Source organism: Anopheles maculipalpis, chromosome 3RL (genome assembly GCF_943734695.1).
Source record: "Anopheles maculipalpis chromosome 3RL, idAnoMacuDA_375_x, whole genome shotgun sequence".
Taxonomy (NCBI): Eukaryota; Metazoa; Arthropoda; class Insecta; order Diptera; family Culicidae; genus Anopheles; species Anopheles maculipalpis.
Window position 1 is genome coordinate 61,393,203 of NC_064872.1, and position 18,841 is coordinate 61,412,043.

The 18,841-nt window shown below is 41.6% G+C and overlaps 2 protein-coding genes across 3 annotated transcripts in view; both read left to right on the top strand.

Moving 5' to 3' along the window:
* The window catches only part of LOC126562638 (zwei Ig domain protein zig-8), a 165,644-nt gene that overhangs the window by 124,118 nt on the left and 22,685 nt on the right, over positions 1–18,841 (top strand). For both annotated transcript variants that reach the window (XM_050219194.1, XM_050219195.1), the window contains exon 6: positions 4,218–4,431. In XM_050219194.1, the coding sequence (XP_050075151.1) occupies positions 4,218–4,431 (214 nt within the window). The remainder of the gene's footprint in view (positions 1–4,217; positions 4,432–18,841) is intronic.
* Positions 1–18,841, top strand: part of LOC126562401 (arrestin homolog) — a 413,496-nt gene that overhangs the window by 28,653 nt on the left and 366,002 nt on the right. The window lies entirely within an intron of this gene.

Below are 18,841 nucleotides of genomic sequence, written 5' to 3' on the forward strand. Positions count from 1 at the left end.
AAGCCAAGAATAAAAAATCACATCACAATCACAAATTTTTTAAGTAATTTAGTTGCTCTTTTTACATAGAAATACTAGCACACCAGTACGATTCCAAAAAACCCTTTATTTACTTTTGAATAACTGTTAACATTTTTATTAACAAACTATATATCCTACACAACAACTATACTATACAGATTTTTTTGAGTGTTTGTTAAATTTTCTCGCTTTACTATCGCTGTTTGAGAACCTAGCGCATACACAAGCTGCCGTTTTGGGGCTGGAAGCAATGGAGAGAAAGCTGAAATCATTATTTCAGGCAGAAAGATGTGAAGCCGAGAAAGCAGTAAGGCGTGTTCTCATTGCACCATCGTCCCCTGGCAGAGATCGTTTCATGCGAGCTCAGTACCAAGACTCAATAGCCTTTGTATTACCTTTGACCTTTTTTATTGCGATTGGTGCGATTGGTAAGCCTGATCTCTTCATTACAGTAACGTGCAACCCAAAGTGGCCACAGGTGATCGAATTTTTATTATCATGGCAGCAAGCCTCCGATCGAGCAGATTTCGCTTCACGTGTTTTTAAGATTGAAACTTAAGGCAATATTGGAGAACCTTTCGGGGCTTCCGAAGTTTCGCTTGGGATCAGAAGCCCATGTGCTTGGGCTTCCGATAGCACGCATTCATGTGATTGACAATGAAAAACGCAATGCTCACTGTTTGCTGATCCTCGGTGATGCGGATAAACCACGGTCTGCGGTGGTTAACGTCCGATTATTTTCGGCTGAAATTCCCGATTCTTTAAACAAAAAGCTTCACGAATCAACAGTGGTCAGCTTTCTATCATTTTAGTTTGCCACCATTTGTTTTACCAATAATCTTAAATTATTAGCCAGTCAAATTTGAATATGTTTTTATGCATCCCGAAAAAGCGTGAACTCTGGTATTAAGATATACCACGGATTTTTTGCATAACCGTAGTTATGTTGTGTAGCCTTGTAACCGGGCAAATTGACTAGTGTTTAACAAATTTAAAATAGTGGCCTAGTCATGGAAACTATCACGACCCAAATACCCAGGTTAAGCCCTGAAAAGTAAAGATGAAGGAGTAATAAGTTGATATTTGTTTTGAAATCATGCAATTGGACTCAAGAATGCTCCTATATAGAACTTTTTTTAAATTAAGTAATTTTGTAAAGGTTCAGTCTAGCTATGCCTATTACATTGATTTTCAATGTTATCAGAAATCAAATCAACAGGAGTATCAATAAAGTAACCACACTTTGTTGCCTTAAGAAATTATTAACCAAAAATAATAATATGACCCGTCTTCAAACGCTCTCATTTCCTCTCCGGTCTACCAGCGTTGTCAAACTTGCGATAACAAACAGCACACAAATTTCCGCATATATCGAATTGCATCTGACTGCCTGTACATAAACGAAAATATGCACATGTGTGTTAGATCTTATCGCATTCATGCTTGTAAATGCAAGTTAAAAAATATTTCTGTTGCGAATTCAAGTTTATTTCATCCTAATTTAAATACTTTAATATTTAGAGCTATTTTGGATATAATATTAAATCCAAATTGTTGCAGTTTCAGGAGGTTTTTCATGAAAAATAGTTTTTTAAACTGTAGCATACAGTGAGCTCGCTGTAAACGTTTAAACCTAGTTTTTCAATCAATTTTTCAAGGTTTTTTTGTTTTTATCGTTCAATCCATTTGTGGTTTTGTTTGGGTTTCGTTTAATTTTTTATTTTATTTATGAGAGTCAACATATTGGTGCGATGACGCGTACGGCATATTGTGGTACCACCAACACCTTTTTTTATTACTTAAACCTGTTCCTTCATTAAAATTATTAAAATATTATCAATCGACATTCTGACAGATACAGCAAGCAGTGGAAAAAGTAAACTATTTTCAATTGCAAACAAAAGCATAACAACAACAGCATAACAGCATAGTATAACAATCATCGAACCAAGCACACCATACATGCAAAATCGCTCGAAAATGTTAATTCTATTACTTCGTCCCACAAATCGTATTAGCTTACATCAAAAGACATTTTTCGTTCAATTACGAAAGAAGCTCATTTTCGTTAGTGCAAAGTGAGTTTTGGGTTTCACTGAAAAAGCCTCATCCACACATGAAATGCTTTTGATGGCAATGGCAACAACGCAACACAACTCACGTTCATTTCTCAAAATAGCTTGTGTACTGACAAGCTTGAGGCTGGCGGAACAATTAAGTCACAAATTGAAATTTGGAACCATACGCTCGTGTAACGTGAGGTTAGACTTCAGCTGGCCCCAGCAGAACCATTAAAGTGCCACCAGGCAGGCAGCAGAGTGACTAGCTGTTCACTACTTCCCACATAACCAACCGTCAAAGTGTCAAATTCAAACTTCTAGCACGATCTAATCAATTCCACATAGCGCAACGCCAGTCCAGCGTGTGGCAGCGTGTGCCAACGACACATATACCCGACTCCAGGATCGGTTCCTTAACTAGCAATTACGTTGTAAATCGAGGAACAATATTCGAGCTGCCAGCAATTTGGTGTGTTTTCCAATTTCTGTGTAGAACAACCCTTTTTTTTATTATTCGCCACTACATGCTCGGAGTGCTGCAAAGCGAGGTTTCGAGCGTGCTGTCCAAGGAATTTTAAAAGAATCACCACATAAAGAGAAACAAAATGCACACTCAGCAATTTCAGCAAAAAGAAAGCAAAGCGACGGAAGCAAACGGAAGCACATCTAACCAACCGCCATTGTTTCCAATAGCATTTCCAACTGCTTGTCGCCGATTGAAATAACAACAAAATGGCGAACAAGAGAGAATATGCCATTCACAGTCAAATCGTGGTGCAAAGGTAGGATGTGAGCAACTGGGAAGCAAAATAGCAACGTTGCCAAATTCCAATTACGCTTAATGTTCGCTGGTCGTTATGGAAATGGGTTTGGTTTCGAAATTTTCGCCCATTCGTCGGGACGCTCGGCTATGGTGGGATTCGTGCATTACCTTCTCTCTTCTTTCTTTTGTTTGGCTTCCTGAATGCTTGAGTTTATCCTTAAGTTTTTGGCAAAAATTGAAACAATCAACCTAACTAAGGCATCCCGATGAATCGATCGGGAAATGTCGGTAATGCGGAAGCGAATGAAATGAAACGGAAGCTAGCCCGAAACCGCCACGAGCTTCATCCAAAGGGAACAGAATTCAATCGCCGTTTTGTTTGAAGCTCCCATCTTCTCTCTAGGATCACCTTGGCGAAGCCACGCGACAGGCAAATGAACGAACTAGAGCCCGACACCGCCTCCCATCCACCCAAACCCGATCTCCCTCGAGAAACTCTCGAATCGAACTTCAAATTGAAAGAGTTAAACGCTTGGTCGCTCGGTGCTTCATGTGGTCGCTCCATTATTTTGTACCATTTTGTGTTCCGCCAGTGTTTCTTTGCCCTGTTCTTCTCGGCTCGCTTTCGTTTCGAAGCAAAACCGCGACCAAACTGTGGCGTGTAGAAAATGAGGAAATTGATTTTCCATTCATGTTTCCCATCCAGAAACGAGGCAGGAAATTAAGCGCTGGTTTCTTTTTGCGCTCACTTCTTTCTTGGCTTTCTTGCCACTGCATACGGCGTTCGCACAGTTGGTGATTTCCTGTGCGAGCGTTTCTGGCCCTACCGATGAAAGGTTCTCTATTGTCTTGGTGGTGCTTTGTTGACGCATAATGAGGCAATGATTTTGTCGTGTCACGGAAAATGTTTCGTTGGCCGGCAGTGAACCCTTTACGTGTACGTGCGTTGCAAACGTGCCTCGTTACGTATGGGGAATTATTTTTAATGTAATAATGTATTGCTTCACTAAGCGTTATGATTATTAGTTTCAATTTGAAATCGAATACAATAATGAAAATAAGTTTCAGTGAACGATCGAAAATAAACATAAGCATTAATGCTTCACACTTATTTCTATCGAGGGTATCAAATGTGTGAAGCATTACTTTTCCCATTTACCCATCATGTTTATTGGCAAGTTTATAAGCAGAAAGGTTTCAATTTGGCAAAGATTCGATACAACTTTTTATTAGCAGAGATTGATGAAGGAAACTCTTTCAGTTGTTTATTTTCTGCTACTCGTACCTTCTCCATCGATCGATTGCTCTCAAGACGTTCGTGCGTCGGATACTAATTCAGACGGATGTCCCTTTTATTTTCCTAACACACACAGAGCCCACAACCACCCCAGTACGTGTACTGGCAGCGCAACGATCGGATGATCAACTACGACGACTCGAGGCGAGACATCACCATCGAGACGACGCCCGGTCCGCGAACGCAGAGCCGCCTCATCATCCGGGAGCCGCAAATCAACGATTCGGGCAACTACACCTGCTCGGCCAGCAACACCGAACCGGCCAGCATATATGTGTTCGTGTCCAAAGGTGAGTGAACGTTTTCGAGCATTGATGGATTGAAGAAATAGATAGAAATCCCATGCCATAGAACCATCGCCCAATTTTTGGGCAAAGCAGTGCTTAGTTTGTTGGTTTTAGTCACAGGATGTCGGTGAGTCGGAAAAAAAACCCCCCGAAAACAACAGTTAACAATATACAAACAAACAGCAAGCCACAACTCTACCACCCAACCGTAATCTAATCGACCCAATCTACTGCCACTCACAACGGCACAGTGTTCGCCCTTAACGAACAGGACAACTTCATTTCACTTACACGCCGCCATTGTTGTCGTGCTGTGTATCGTAGGGGATACCCCATTGCTGTTACTGACCTTCTCCAGCCTGGATGAGGAACGATATCTTGTGGCCCAGTTGGAGGTCCTTACGCCTTACTCTGTGCGGTTGCGTCTTATTCGCTCGCTCAACAGTCCGTTCCCGATCCTGACTTCTCTAGCGCCTGTGATGAATGGACAAAGTTGTTGAAATTTATTAGGCCAACACCTTATCGCCTAATTACTATTCAGAGACTTAATTATGCCCGAAAGTTTGCCACTTCCCATCCCACTCTTCCGCTGCACTGCCCATGATGCGTCACCGATAGAGAAAGTTTTTCTTGCCAGAAAGCTGGTGTTGCTGTTTTGTTATTTCCACCAGGCCAGCCCAACAAACCACCTGGCGGATGTGTTGGTGGGACGGGATGGTACTTTTTCCTGATGTACCTTCTGATGTGTACATCATTCTGGGCGCTTCGTTGAGAGTATAGTGCCCCAGTAGTTTTGGGAGATGTTATCGATAAAATAGGACAGAGCTTGGTTGTCTGTTTTGCCCTAAACTCACACAACAAGATACGAGATATGTGAGTTGCAGTTCCATGATTGACATTTTTGTGTACCTCAACGCAAAGCTGGAGTGGAGTAGGCAAAAACTTCTTAGAAGTGCGTGAAAAACCGGTTGTGGGTAAGGAGTAATTGATTGCGTACATGTCAGTGAAAGTGCTTTCATATTAGTATTTATTTATATATAAGAACGATGGCTTAGCGCCGTGACAATACGACAATACACCGTCTGTGAAGACTATGTAGTATACAAAAAAAAAAATATTGGGAATTTCCTCCCTATTTCTTACCTTATTCTAAACTCGATTTCATTTAAGTTTTATTGAATTATTTTTGAAGCTTTACTTTTTTTATTTATTTACGCTTATTTAGTTTTATTTATTTATTATTAAGTATGACGACCCGTCGCCATAATGTCACTACCATGAAACACGTGACTGAAACAATGAACATTTATATGAAGGCATTTCCTCCATATTCTTTACCTTATCCCAGGCATGCTCGGTTGTGTTGTCCAGTTCTATTGGTTGTTGTGTGCTGTATTCCTCAGGTAGATTAAGTTGTTTTGTTTCTGGCACTATTGGTGTTAATATTGCAACGATGGATGCTGAATGTGTCTGGGTTGCTCTCTCCAGACGTTGGACTGGTACAAACAAAAACATTTGCCTGTGTAGACCAAACAGTCCATCAGTGACAGCTCTGCGTAGTCAGCATCGGATCGAAGATTGATCGGAAAGCTTTATCTCGCAACAGCAAGAGCGACCTACCAACACCTCCCGAACCTAACAGCCGAAGTGGCGTCAAGATTAAGGACCGGTTTGGAGGACACTGTACTTTAGGATGCGATTGCCTTACAGCAGTGCAGAAACACCGAAGACATAGACAACACAAAAAGTAACAGAAAAAGTATGGTGGAAGACTGATATCGATTGGAAGCATACAATGTTTTTTAATTCGTAGAACAGGTGTCTCCATATTTAAAACAATCCGCAATTTTGAGAGAACAATCTGGCCAAGCTACGTTCTATTATCGTTCAATCAAAAATCGCTCACTGGTCCATAGATTTACTCTTAATAAATAACTTTTCTGCACATAAATGAAAGTCATCACTAAGAATTTAGGTACTTTTCTCTGCAGTCCCACAGGCTTTATCAACAAGCTGAAGGTGGAGTATAAGAAGCTTTATTGACTGGTTCAATTGAATCATGTTTCCATAGCTCATAGACTATTTGTCTTAGTACAGATAAATTTTAAGTTTGAGAGAGTCGAGCGAAGGACCAAACAATCTTGAATGCGACCTGTATGTTCTAATCACCACCGTCACGCACAGCTCTCTGTTGTTTGCTGTTTTTATTAGTAAATGACGATTTGCTCTCAATGTTATTCTCAACGCATATTTGTTTCCCACATTGAAATACATATCTGTAACACATGATTTCTAAAATAATGCAATTCTTAAAGGAATTTCGGATTCATTGTGTCGACACAATTAACATTAGATATTTACCTGAAAGTTCTTGCATTTTTATGTCATATCATATGGAGAAATGTTGGATTAACCTGTGATTGCTGATTCAGATTGCCAGCTGATTAAGTTGCCGATCGTTTAACGATCGGTTTCCTCGTTGTCACTCGCCATATAGCGCTCTTTACACGGAATTAAAGCCGCTAAAGCGCGAATTCAACGTGAACAATTTAAATATTCAATGAATTTTATTATCAAAAATGTTTAACTATGTTTAACTAATCGAACTACAAAGCTCGACTCAGATATTGTTTTTGCTAAAATATACTACTTATACCTAAAAATCTTAGCCCCACTAGGACAATAATATCTTTACCAAAACAACACGCTTGATGAACAAAATAACGATAATCCATATTTCACCTCCCTAATCCGCTATCCGGGTTTCTCCACACCGAAATCTACCGCAGAACATTAGTGCTTAATTTAAAAGCACATCTTCAGAGTGGTTCTGTTGCAGCACCCAAAACAACACTCATTTCCCTTGACAAATCTATATGGCTTCTAGCACCCCCGATATCTCCATGCCTTCAAAACTCCGCAGCAACTAATCCTTCGCCCATCGAAACCGTACCAACGATAAACCATCCCGCCCATGCCAAGCCTGGCCCAGGCAAGTGTTTCGTGTTGGTTCATCTAAAGCACGCCAAAGATAAGCGACCTCAAACCACGAAAGAAAGAAAAACAATTCGAACCCGTGCCAACTTCCGAACGCTTCCGAACGGAACCAGAATGGATGAAATTAATTTTCCCACCCAAGCACCGATCTCGCAAAACCACGGTGGCTCGCTTATTTATCTTCTCTTCCCTTACGATCGCTACATTTGTTAAGTTTTTTTTCCTAGCATGTGTGTGTGTGTGTGGTTCTTTTTCCCGCTTTTGCTCTTTTCGTTCGTGAAGGATGGTTAGTGCGTGCGTACGTGATGGAATGGCGAAAATGTGGGAATGTATTGTACCATGCGTTCGGCTGTCCTCGTTCGAGTACGTATTTATCCTGCCCGTACCATCGGTTGAGCTTTCCGCACAAAAAAGACAACCGGAAACAAGTTGCCCAACATAACTTTTCCCGTCACCAGTGGTAAAGGTGTGAATCTACAGCACACCACCAGGACGCCTTGGGGTAACCAGCCAGGAAGACAGAGTTACACAAACACTGCTTTACCCCAAACGGAACGCAAAATCACCAGGCGATGGTTGTTTTCCTTGCGCTGGCGTGCATCCCTGTGCACGATGAATCAATCTCAACTGGCACTGAAGCAAGCTCCGATTGGTGGTCGATTACCCGGAAGCGGTACCCGTTACCACCAATCAGTCTACGTTGCCAACCAGCACGTTGCTAATTGAGTCATCGGAGGTTCGTGGGCTGAGAGTCGATTAGGTAAATTATGAACGCGTTTCGCTCGATGTTCTCGAAAACGCACCGTACCGTGCGGCGGGCAAGTAATCCCGGTCGCATTAACAGGAATTAGTGACGAGGGGAAAATGCCACACCTAATAGAAGCAGAAGTTTGAATTGATTCTGAACGACCGTGCAATTTGCTGATCCATCGAAAAGTTTTGCGTGACACAAAAATAAACTAATATGACAGAAACATATTTAGTAATGTGCTGCTAAGCATTCATTACACCGTACTTTTGGATGGACCTTTTCTTCCTGTCAAAGCGACATGACGTCCTAAGCGATAAAGGCAAATTTGTGTTTGAATGACAGTTTCCAATATGAAATAATTATTATTTCACGTAATACAGATTTAATAATAGATATTCATGTAATTTCTATTTTCTCTATTTTTCCAAACGTTTCCAAAATTGTTTGTGTTTCATTTTATGCATAAAATTATGCATCTAATGTTTGGGAAATAGATCGACTATATCTCGATCCTCAAGAATAGTGATTAAACCCTACCAATAATTTGTTTATCCAGGAATAGGAAGAACATTCATTAGGATCAAGATTCGATGTGGTCGAATACCTGTCATATAAATACTTCACAAAATGTGATGAAAAGAAACTTGTGAAGAATAATCAGTTGTTACTACAGAATTCATACGAATTCACTGCACAAACGGTACAGAAAAACTTAAATATTTTAATACTTGGAATGCAATGAACAAAAAGTTTAAAAATTGTTCAGTCTTTTGGACCTGCTCATCCATTTATACAGTCCAAAGCAATAAGTGCTTATTGTTTCGGAAGATGTCTAAAGAAATGAATTGACTCATACAGCCCTAGCTGTGTTTGTAACTGTTTTAGTGCTTCCAAAGAATTCTGATTTCATAAGCACAAAGTTTCTAACCAACAATCTACAGCTTCAGCACTGGTGTCCTATTCATCGATTATCCTGTGTAAAATTATCTCTTATAGCATATGTCAACTGCAAGTCTGTTTGATATAGCTGTGAGTTCAGCTTTCCTGGAGTTAAGACTATTAAGAAAATCGGCTTTTCTTTTATTTAACCATTTTATTGACTTTTAATTGTAATCCTTTTATTGTCTGATTGTATTGTCTTGTTAAAACCTTCTTTTTTTGAGTACGCATATGCAACATTCATTACATTTTGGAGCGTTTGTTGCAGTCCTTTTTGTTTCTGTCGTTTTGATTGTGGTTGACAATAGCATTTTGAAAACGTCTGCCAAATATTATACGTTTGTGTCGAATCTTACCTACTATTTACGATATTTGTTTGATTTGTTGATGACCCTGTCCCAGATCTTGTTCTGCAGACTTGCCTCCCTTGCTACAGATTTCGTCGGCAGCTACCAAGCGGGGTTTGTTGGAGGCAAATTCACCACCGACCAAATCTTTACTCTTCGGCAGATCCTCCAGAAGTGCCGAGAGCGCCAAGAACCCTAAGCAACACCTGTTTATCGATTTTAAGGCGGCCTACGAAACCATAGATCGAAAAAAACGATGCAACATAATGCAGCGGCACCACTTTCCTGGACAGTTGATCCGGTAGTTAAAGGCCACCATGAACGGAGTGCAGTGCAGAGTGAGAGTTGTCGAACATGTTGTCGGGATCGTTCGAATCTCACAGGGGTCTGTGGCAAGGGGACGGACTCTCCTCTCTACTGTTCAACATAGCATTCGAAGGTGTCATACGAAGCGCGGGGCTAGACAACGATATCCGTGGCACGATTCTCTACCGGTCTCTTAAATTTCTTGGCTTCGCCCATGACATTGTCATCGTTGGCAAGACGACAGCGAAGGTGTGTGAGGCTTACACCCGACTGGAACATGAAGCAGCAGGAATTGGATTGATGATCAATGTGACGAAGACGAAATACCTGCTAGCCGGAGGCTCTGATTGAAAAAGAGCCCGAGTGGGAAGAAGTGTGTTAGTCGACGGCGGCATCCTCGAGGTGGTAGAGTAGTTCTGCTATCTTGGGACTGTCGTAACTTCGGATAGCGATGTCAGCAGCGAAATCCTGGGACGCATTGTGCAGGGGAATCGTGCCTACTACGGCCTTCACCGTCTGCTGAGATCCAGAAGACTTCGAGACTGCACGAAATGTGAGATATATCGCAGACTGATTCGCCCGGTGGTCCTATATGGCTACGAGTCTTGGACCATCCGAGCGGAGGATACAAACGCTCTTGGCGTGTTTGAGCGTCACATCCTTTAGACGATCTTTGGCGGTGTGTGCGAGCATGGAGTGTGGAGAAGAAGGATGAACCACGAGCTTGCTGAGCTACACGGAGAGCCGGACATCCTAACGGTGGCAAAGACCGGCAGGATACGATGGCTGGTGAATGTTATGAGGATGCCGGACTCATGTCCCACCAAGAAGATATTCGTCAGCGACTCCCAGTACGGTACGAGGCGTCGGGGAGAACAGCGAGTTCGTTGGCTGGATCAGGTAAAGGGTGGCCTGTCGAAGATCGGGTGCCTACACGGATGGGAATCTGCAGGAAGGGATCGAGTTTCCTAGAAATGTATTGTTGACCGGGCCATGTCACGACGACGTGCTCTTTAAAAGAGAGAAAATTTGATTTGTTATGACCATTAGGAGCTACCTTCATCTTGAGCAATAAAAACCACATCTTTGCAGTGAAGTCTTGACTTGATAATGGACACCTACAGAGACTGTAAGAAAATCAATTTAATTTTATGCACTGTTATTTGTTTCGTGTTTTAATAAAATCTTAAATTAAACGCTTTCTCTGGAGTTTTATTTTTTGTGAATTTCAATGTCAGTTTCATTTACTTGGCAGAATTTCAGGTTAGAAAAAGCTTCCACCTAGGCTTGCGATGGTGAACCAAAAATCGATAACATACACAAAATATATCAAACATGATTATTCGTTTTTCGCGCTATGGTTCCTGTTTTTTCAACCACTAAAACACTATAATTATTTTTGATATCATTACTGCTTTCTTACCAGGTGTCTGGAAGCATTTTAAATCACTTAAATGTAAGATGCTCTTGAAAAAGAACCACTATTTGCTTAACATCGACAAAAACTTTTCCTTTTTGCACGCACTCTCAGAACAGATTGAATACAACATGTCAACAGGATAACTCTAGTGATGTTTATGCATTCAGACTTTATGCTGCATTATTTCAATAGTTCTTAACTACTCCTTCTACCCTTTGATTATGTCTTATGTTTCAAATTGTGTCACCTTCTTTTTCTACGTTTCCTCAAACATAATTTCTCTTCGTTTACATTCTTCCAATTATGGATATCGAATGTTACATTGTTTATTTATTCTCTTTCTTTGATTTTGGCTATTAGCTTAACACTGAGCATTTACGATCACATGTGTCAAGTGTTAACCGTATAAATCCAATATTAGTTCAAGAAGAACTTAAGAATCCATTGAGAAATTAAACGAAGGACACAAAACCATAAGTAAGAAAACTCAGACCACATTCAAGAATACTCAACGGATTGTATGTTATATGATCCTAAATGAGAATCTTATGACTTGAACCACACAAGATTGCAAAACCATTATGCTGCACTGAACAACTTTTTAAAAGCCCTCGGGGGAAAATGGAACATGAGGAAAATGGATAGATTCCACTTTGTGAAACCTCGAACCGGGTAGATCAGCGAACAGTGCATTTGTATCTTAACCAAGACCACTCCTTCTCACCACTGTGCGGACGAGCACGGAACGCGGTGCCCAAGCGTTAGTAACTTAAATGACAACTTTACACGACTGCCGTAAGCAGTAAGTCCGGAGAGTTACGGCGTTGATTGCAGTACGGTTCCGACTGGCAACTCTGGGAGCTGGTCAGCCTCGGTGCTGCAGGAAAGCAGCACGATTAAGAAACTTACTTACCACCGCGAACCTCGGAACCGTGTTCCGGAAGTTGGCCGGAAGTAGACTAAACAAAAAAAAACTGACACATACACACATACACTCCCAATGTCATTACAGCGCAAAAAGAACGCCGGGGAACTGCTGGCGGGTCCACTGTAACCTTCAACACAAAACCGGGAAAAGCTGCTCAACTACAGGCTAAACTTCGCTATTTTCTGCATTCGGAAACATTCGTTTGCAAAAAAAAAGCGCGCAATAAAACTGCATTCATACTCGCGCTTTCGATGGCCTCCGGGCAGGAACACTTAGTTGAGTAAGAGCAAGAACAAAAGACGGAAGACCAGACGCGGAAGTTTGTGGAAAAGGAGAGAAAAAAAGCGCAGCCCCGAAGTCGCGATTGCATACATTTTGTGCGAATTCCTTCACCGACAGGCACCTTTGCCGGAGGCTGCTAAAAGGAGAGAAAACTTGCAATCCAACCAAATGCACTTTTCTTGCAGTAGCGGCATCATGGAGCATCGCTTCGTCTAGATCCTGCCGGGCAAGCAAAGCGCGTACACGAACGAAGCTATGTGTGTGTGTGTTGGGTGGGTGAAAGATATATTTTTTGAAACAAAAAGTGAAAAGGAAAAAAACCCGGAAAATAACACGTAAAATTAAACGCACGGACCCGGAAGGATTGGGCGTAAAGTTTCGCGAGAGGATCGTCGGGATTTTGCAACGCGACGTACACCGGTGCCAGGGAGGAACGAACTGTAAATTGCATTAGAATACAGCGTTGTGGGAGGAAAATCTAGTGCAAACGAGCTTTTTTCCTGGCCCGCTCATCCATTCACATTCCGATTGTGAAAGGGGGGAAAGCGAAAAGAGCGACTCGCTCACCAACTCCATCATTTTTTTCCTTCCGGCTGGAAAGCACAATGCTCGAGGAATGCTAGAGTTTCGAACCACCTCTGATGCGCTGTGTCCGCTTCTCCCGCCCGAAGCCTCACCCACACACACACACACACACACACACACTCAGATTGCACGATGATGACCATGTTAAGAACTCGTTGGCGTTTTTTTAACCCCTTCCCGTTCCCATTTACTCACCCTCCAACCCAAGCATCAACCACCCTCCAGAGTGAGCAGTGGAATTTCCAACCATACTCTGTGCTTATCCAATGTGATTTTAATAGAAAAAAGTAAATCCGTGTTCCGACACCACCGACCACTATCGCATAACGGGTGAGCAAGGGACAGCAACAACTTGGGAAAACTTTTCATCGATACGCGGTAGCCCTAACGAGCGGCTTAATGGGATGGCATTAACAAGAGATTATTAACATTCCGCTCAGAAAAGCTGCACTCTGGCCGGACGCATGCTTTTGGGGGCGGAACTCGAGTTGCAAACTTCGAATAATGAATTTTCCCAACATCCAGGCCGAAAAAAAAGGGGTTAGTTAAAGTGTGAAACAATTTTGAAATACTGCCAATATTTTAACACTTTCATTCTCTTTCCCGAGTAGGTGAGAGTGTGGGTGACTACCGGGTTTTCGCCTTCGAGGTGTGACTTTCCATTTCGGTATTGCTGATTTTTCTTCTCTTATTGCTACTTGAGAGAGAGAGAGAGAGAGAGAGAGAGAGAGAGAGAGAGAGAGAGAGGGAGCAGGCCAAAAAGAATTATAATGATTTTATTTCATCCCTTTTCTGTTTGATGGGAAAGTCCGCCATGGTCTCAAAAATGGAGCAAAGAGGCTTCATTTTTACAGGTACGTGGCACCATATTGAGACGATACACTTATTATTCCCTTCACTTCCTTTCACGTCCACCTTTTGTCGACTGGGTCCTTACGACAATCCTCCCACAAATTCACAAAATGGACACGAGAGAGGTTGATTAAATCCTGGACTTTTTGGTGTGTACCGATCAGTGGAAAGCTGAGCGGAAAGACGAGCCGAGTGGAAAAACGAGCTAGCAACAAGTTTTAATTAAAACGAACATTCGTTCCGGATTAGGTGGCACGAAATTGGCCAGACGGTGGCCACCCATCGGTGAAAGATAACCCCCGAGAATTCGATGGCTCGTGTGGCGGGTTTTTCGGAAAATGGAAATTGAAGTTTCAACGAGCGGATGCTTACAAGCTTGATCAAGGGTGTAAGCCCTCATCCACGTCCACGTCCATTAACTGGCATACTTATTCGGTTGGATCGGTACGTCACCGTCCAAGGCAGCAAAAGAAAAAGGTACCGAGGACTCCGTACATTAATGCACCCATCCCATTGGATGCTACTTTCATCGAAATCCATCGAGTTCCATTAGAAGGGAAATTTTCAGAGTACTCAGCAAACGAAAAAAAAACTTCCAAACGGACTAAAACCTTTCCCGTGTGATGGAGTTCTTGTGCAGCGAAATTTGAAGTGGTTAAGAGAAAGAGAGTAAGAAAGAAAGGACAAGGCAGACGAAAAAAAAGCGAGAGGAGCGAAACATATCTGCCACGTCAGCAGCACTCATCCAGTACACCTGCCAGGGTGGGGTTGGAAAGTGCCTTTTGCACATCATCACTCTTGGTTGGTTAATGTGCCGATCGAGATTCGCGGATGGGATGGACCAAAATGAAAAAAACCAAAACTTACTCCAAACTGGTTCAATAGACTCCATTATAATGTTTTCGTTTTTGTTTCTTCCCACACAGCTTTTACCTCTTTAATGGAAGGGTAAACTTGGAAAGGCTTTTGTTCGCCTGCTTTTTTTTTCGAGAAAGGCCTGCAACGAAATTAAAATGCCTTAACTCACTGCCTGTGCCTCGGTATTGTTTCGCTGAAAAGAGGTGATAAATTTCATTAGCCTCACCGGGACTAACCACCAGCCCACCTGCTCCACAGCCTTCTCAAAGACACATTTTGTCTAATTTGATATTTTCCCCAAATCGGATGAGCGTCGCTGGTCTTATCGGTGTTGATCGTGCTGCTCTGCACGACTAAACTTTCTAATCAACTTGACCTTGATGCGGCGTTTGTCGGCCCGGAAATAGCAACATTAAAGATAACCCAACAACCACCCCACCCATCCACCGGACGTAGCTTCCTGGACGGATTAATTACTTTATTGAATTGCGAAATTTTCGCACAGGAACAATTATCGACTTTTGCACCATCGACCAGAGTTCGCCTGTACCAAGGCGTTAAATGGCAACGATGGCTGGTGAGCTAAAGTGTTACACACAGTTTGGACACTGGCGCGATACATAACTGAGCACGATTAACGCAAATTGGAAAATAATACCCGAACCGGTCGGTGTGCTCGCGTACGCTTCCTGTTCTAGTTTTGCTGCTTTATGGACGCACAGCACGGTACTCTTCTAGCAGGGGCAAGCCTGGGTCCTTATCTTTCGTTGGACTGCTGAAATTGGATCCCGAGCATCCGCCGTCTTCGTCCTCCAACTCGTACAAACACACCTGTGCACCTTGTGTTTCTCATTTTCTGCATCTTCTTGCTATCTTGCTCACCTTATCTTTTCCCGCTTTTCCCGAACCCAGTCCAGTTCGTCCACCGGATAATGCTCTGCAAAGGAGCACATTTGAGATGCGAATGCAGTAAAATACGATTAGCGTTCATTTTCTGTCGAGGCTGGTTCCGAAGCAGATAGAGCAAACACACATACACACAGGACGGTTTGCCTACACGCGTTTAGTTTCAGGTGGACGAAGGAAAGCTATTTGCCTCATGTTTGCCAAGATTCCGAGATAAGTCACAGACTCCTCGTTAATGTTTGCGGAGCCTTTTCCGGGGAAGGAGGGTTTTTTTTTTTTGGTTTTGGATTGGAATTTTTTGGCAACAACTTTGCGAGTTCGAGTATGGGTTTTGGAGATTTAAAGGATTTTTTGCACGCTTGCTTCCAAATTGCAAGTCGATTGGTATTGCGAAATTTGCATTTTATGGAGCATAATTTAAGCAATTTCGTTACTGATTTAATGTGTTGTCTATTAGGGATAGAGCTGATGCCCAAATTTATGATATATTGATGTTTGATGATATTTCCTAATACTGATAGTGATTGTCCCAATTAGTAGATTAGTGGAAGTATTTATAACTTTATTCGCTTATGGTAAAATTGAATACGCTAGAAATCTACCAGTTTAATTTTTCAAGTCAAGTTCGTAAAAAAATGATAACCCAATAAGCTACGATTACTGCTGATAACTAAACACTTAATGCAAAGATTTTGAAACACTTCTCCTTAGACCCCTTATGCTTCAGCATAAAATCAGTGGTTTAGTTTTTCGAGGCAATAAATATTTTCAGAACACAGCTGCTTTTGCCAAATCATCCATAATAGACTGCAACCGGCATGTAAGCGAAAAAATATTGTGACATTAGCAGAAACACATTTTCTCCGAATTCTTATCAAAAGTCCGAAAAGCACAAGCTTTGCTTAAGGTGACCTATCGATACAAAATTTGTCGGTTGAGGACTGCTATTGAAGCAATCCCCTTCTGCTACAGTATCAAACTAATTATTTTACCACGATGAATCCCCATAATAACACGGTCTAGGTTAAAGTTGATCAATAACCTCACCATTAGTGCTTATTTTTTGTGCACAATGGTTTTCTTGCAAGGTGTTGGTAATCACTGCGAAGTCATAGAACGCATCTGGGACACATTCGTCAATAAAATGTGACGTTTGATTTCACAAGAACGCGTCGAATATCTCATTCATGTGCAAATAAGCATTGTGCTCCTGTAGGTGTTTTGGTACCAAGAAATCTTTACTGTTGGTTGAATTTGAATGTGAAGAACGTGCAGTTATAAATAAATTTTCACATCAGACACTGTTTGATAATTCCCAATTCATAATCAATAAGCATTAATTGAAAGTTCCCTAAGCAGTTCCCGTAAGGTCACGATATTCCATTCCGTATATAAAAGCTCAAACATCTTCTAGTAACGGCCATTTCTGTCACCGAGGTGTCTCAGGAAGTGAATTAGTATTGTTTTTATCATAAATTTCTCTTTGAAGTTATGTTTCACACCTGCATTGATCGTTTTATACATTAAACATGAAAGTCTTGAATATTTTTTGCCAAAAGAAATACGAGATTTACTTCTTTTCCTTTTGATTTTATGTAGTAACCTCAACTAAATAATAGTGAGAAAAGAATTATTTGCATAGACTTAGTCATGAGCTAACAATGTTTAAATTATTTCTGAAGCTGATTCAAAATGACTTTGGCAGTCTCGAGTCTTTCAAAGATGAAGTACAATCTTGTGCACCATTCTAGATGAAAGGAATTTTAGGTACGAACATTTCGAACGCATAGTTGCCTAAGTTTAAATGTTCTTTAGTGTATTTACCAAGGAACGAAAAAACTCATTACTTTCATCTAATCGTGGGATGCGTTAAAAATTTAAATACTTAGAATTTCTTTCGGAAGAACGCTCAACATTGAATTTTAATCCCATTTAAATACTGCCTAATAGTTGCTCCCTTATCTCAAAAATTTTTCTTCGAATGACAATTATTTACTAAACTGCCCTAAACAAAAAATAAATTCTCTTCAGAATTCAAAATTCCAAATGTTTCGGTGGGTTGTGAGCCGCACATTGCTTTAAAGTTATTTGTTAATGTAAATTTAAGATTGTAAAATACAACACGAATGTTTGATATAAAACTAAACAAAAAACCTGTTCAGTTAATTTGACTATGGTTAATTAGGTTACTCATCTATAGTATTCCGATACGTTGTATTGCTTTCCATCGTTAAATTAACATATTCGGATTATTGTTAAGCAGTAGAACATAGCTTTTGCTACACTTTCACAACGGTAAACACAGTAAACAATTTTGCTCATAAGCCCCTACACCTTTTCATTACTGTCATGTTGCACATCAAAGCGCTGGAGCACCCTTTCCCGGGAACAGGAATAAAGGTTTGCAGCACAAAAGCTGCTTCAATCAAGCGCTTATTTCGCTGCATCACAAACAACCTCCGTTGCATTGTTGGGATGCATGCATCGTGCATGCCCCCTCATACACTTTGAAAGCTACTAAAGCTAGAAAAAAACCTCTCTTCACTGTTTCACTCACGCCATCCCATCCTTCCACCCCAACGCAAACCTTTTCAGCTAGCACTAAAGTGCCATAATCAAAATGCCAACATTTGCGCACGTTTCCATTAGTGGGTATGCTTCGAAAAACCGGGCAGTCGAAACATAGAAAGGATTCACCGTCACTCAAGCACTCGCTCTCTCTTCCTTTCTCTCTCCCTGCCGACCATTGTGCACGGGACGAGTATGGGCGAGATTTGTGCCGGATTCAATTATTGGTTCATCGTTTTGTCGTAAACAGATCATCATCGTATGATGCCGTGCACGTGTGGGATGTGTGCGTGGGACAAGCGCACACTCACATTACCAAAACCTTAAAGGATTGGCGATTGAGCAACGAAAAAAAAAAAACGATTCCAAACCCATTGCAGCAACAGCAGCAACAGGGATCAATGTCGAAAAAGCGCCATCATGGTCACCTCTCTCCGGGGAAAAAGGATTTGAAAGTAAGCGGATTACCTTTCCATAAAATTACGTCATGATTGGCCAATTGAGAAGCTGCTGGCAAGCGGGACAGAAACCCGGGCGGGTCGGCAAAAGCTGACGGAAAAACAGTGGAAAAGCAAGCGCTCCCAGTGACTGACCATTTTACCTTACGATCGTCGCCATCTATCGCCTGCGTTTGCAATGTATATCTCTCCGATGAGAATCTTGGAGCGTTGAAC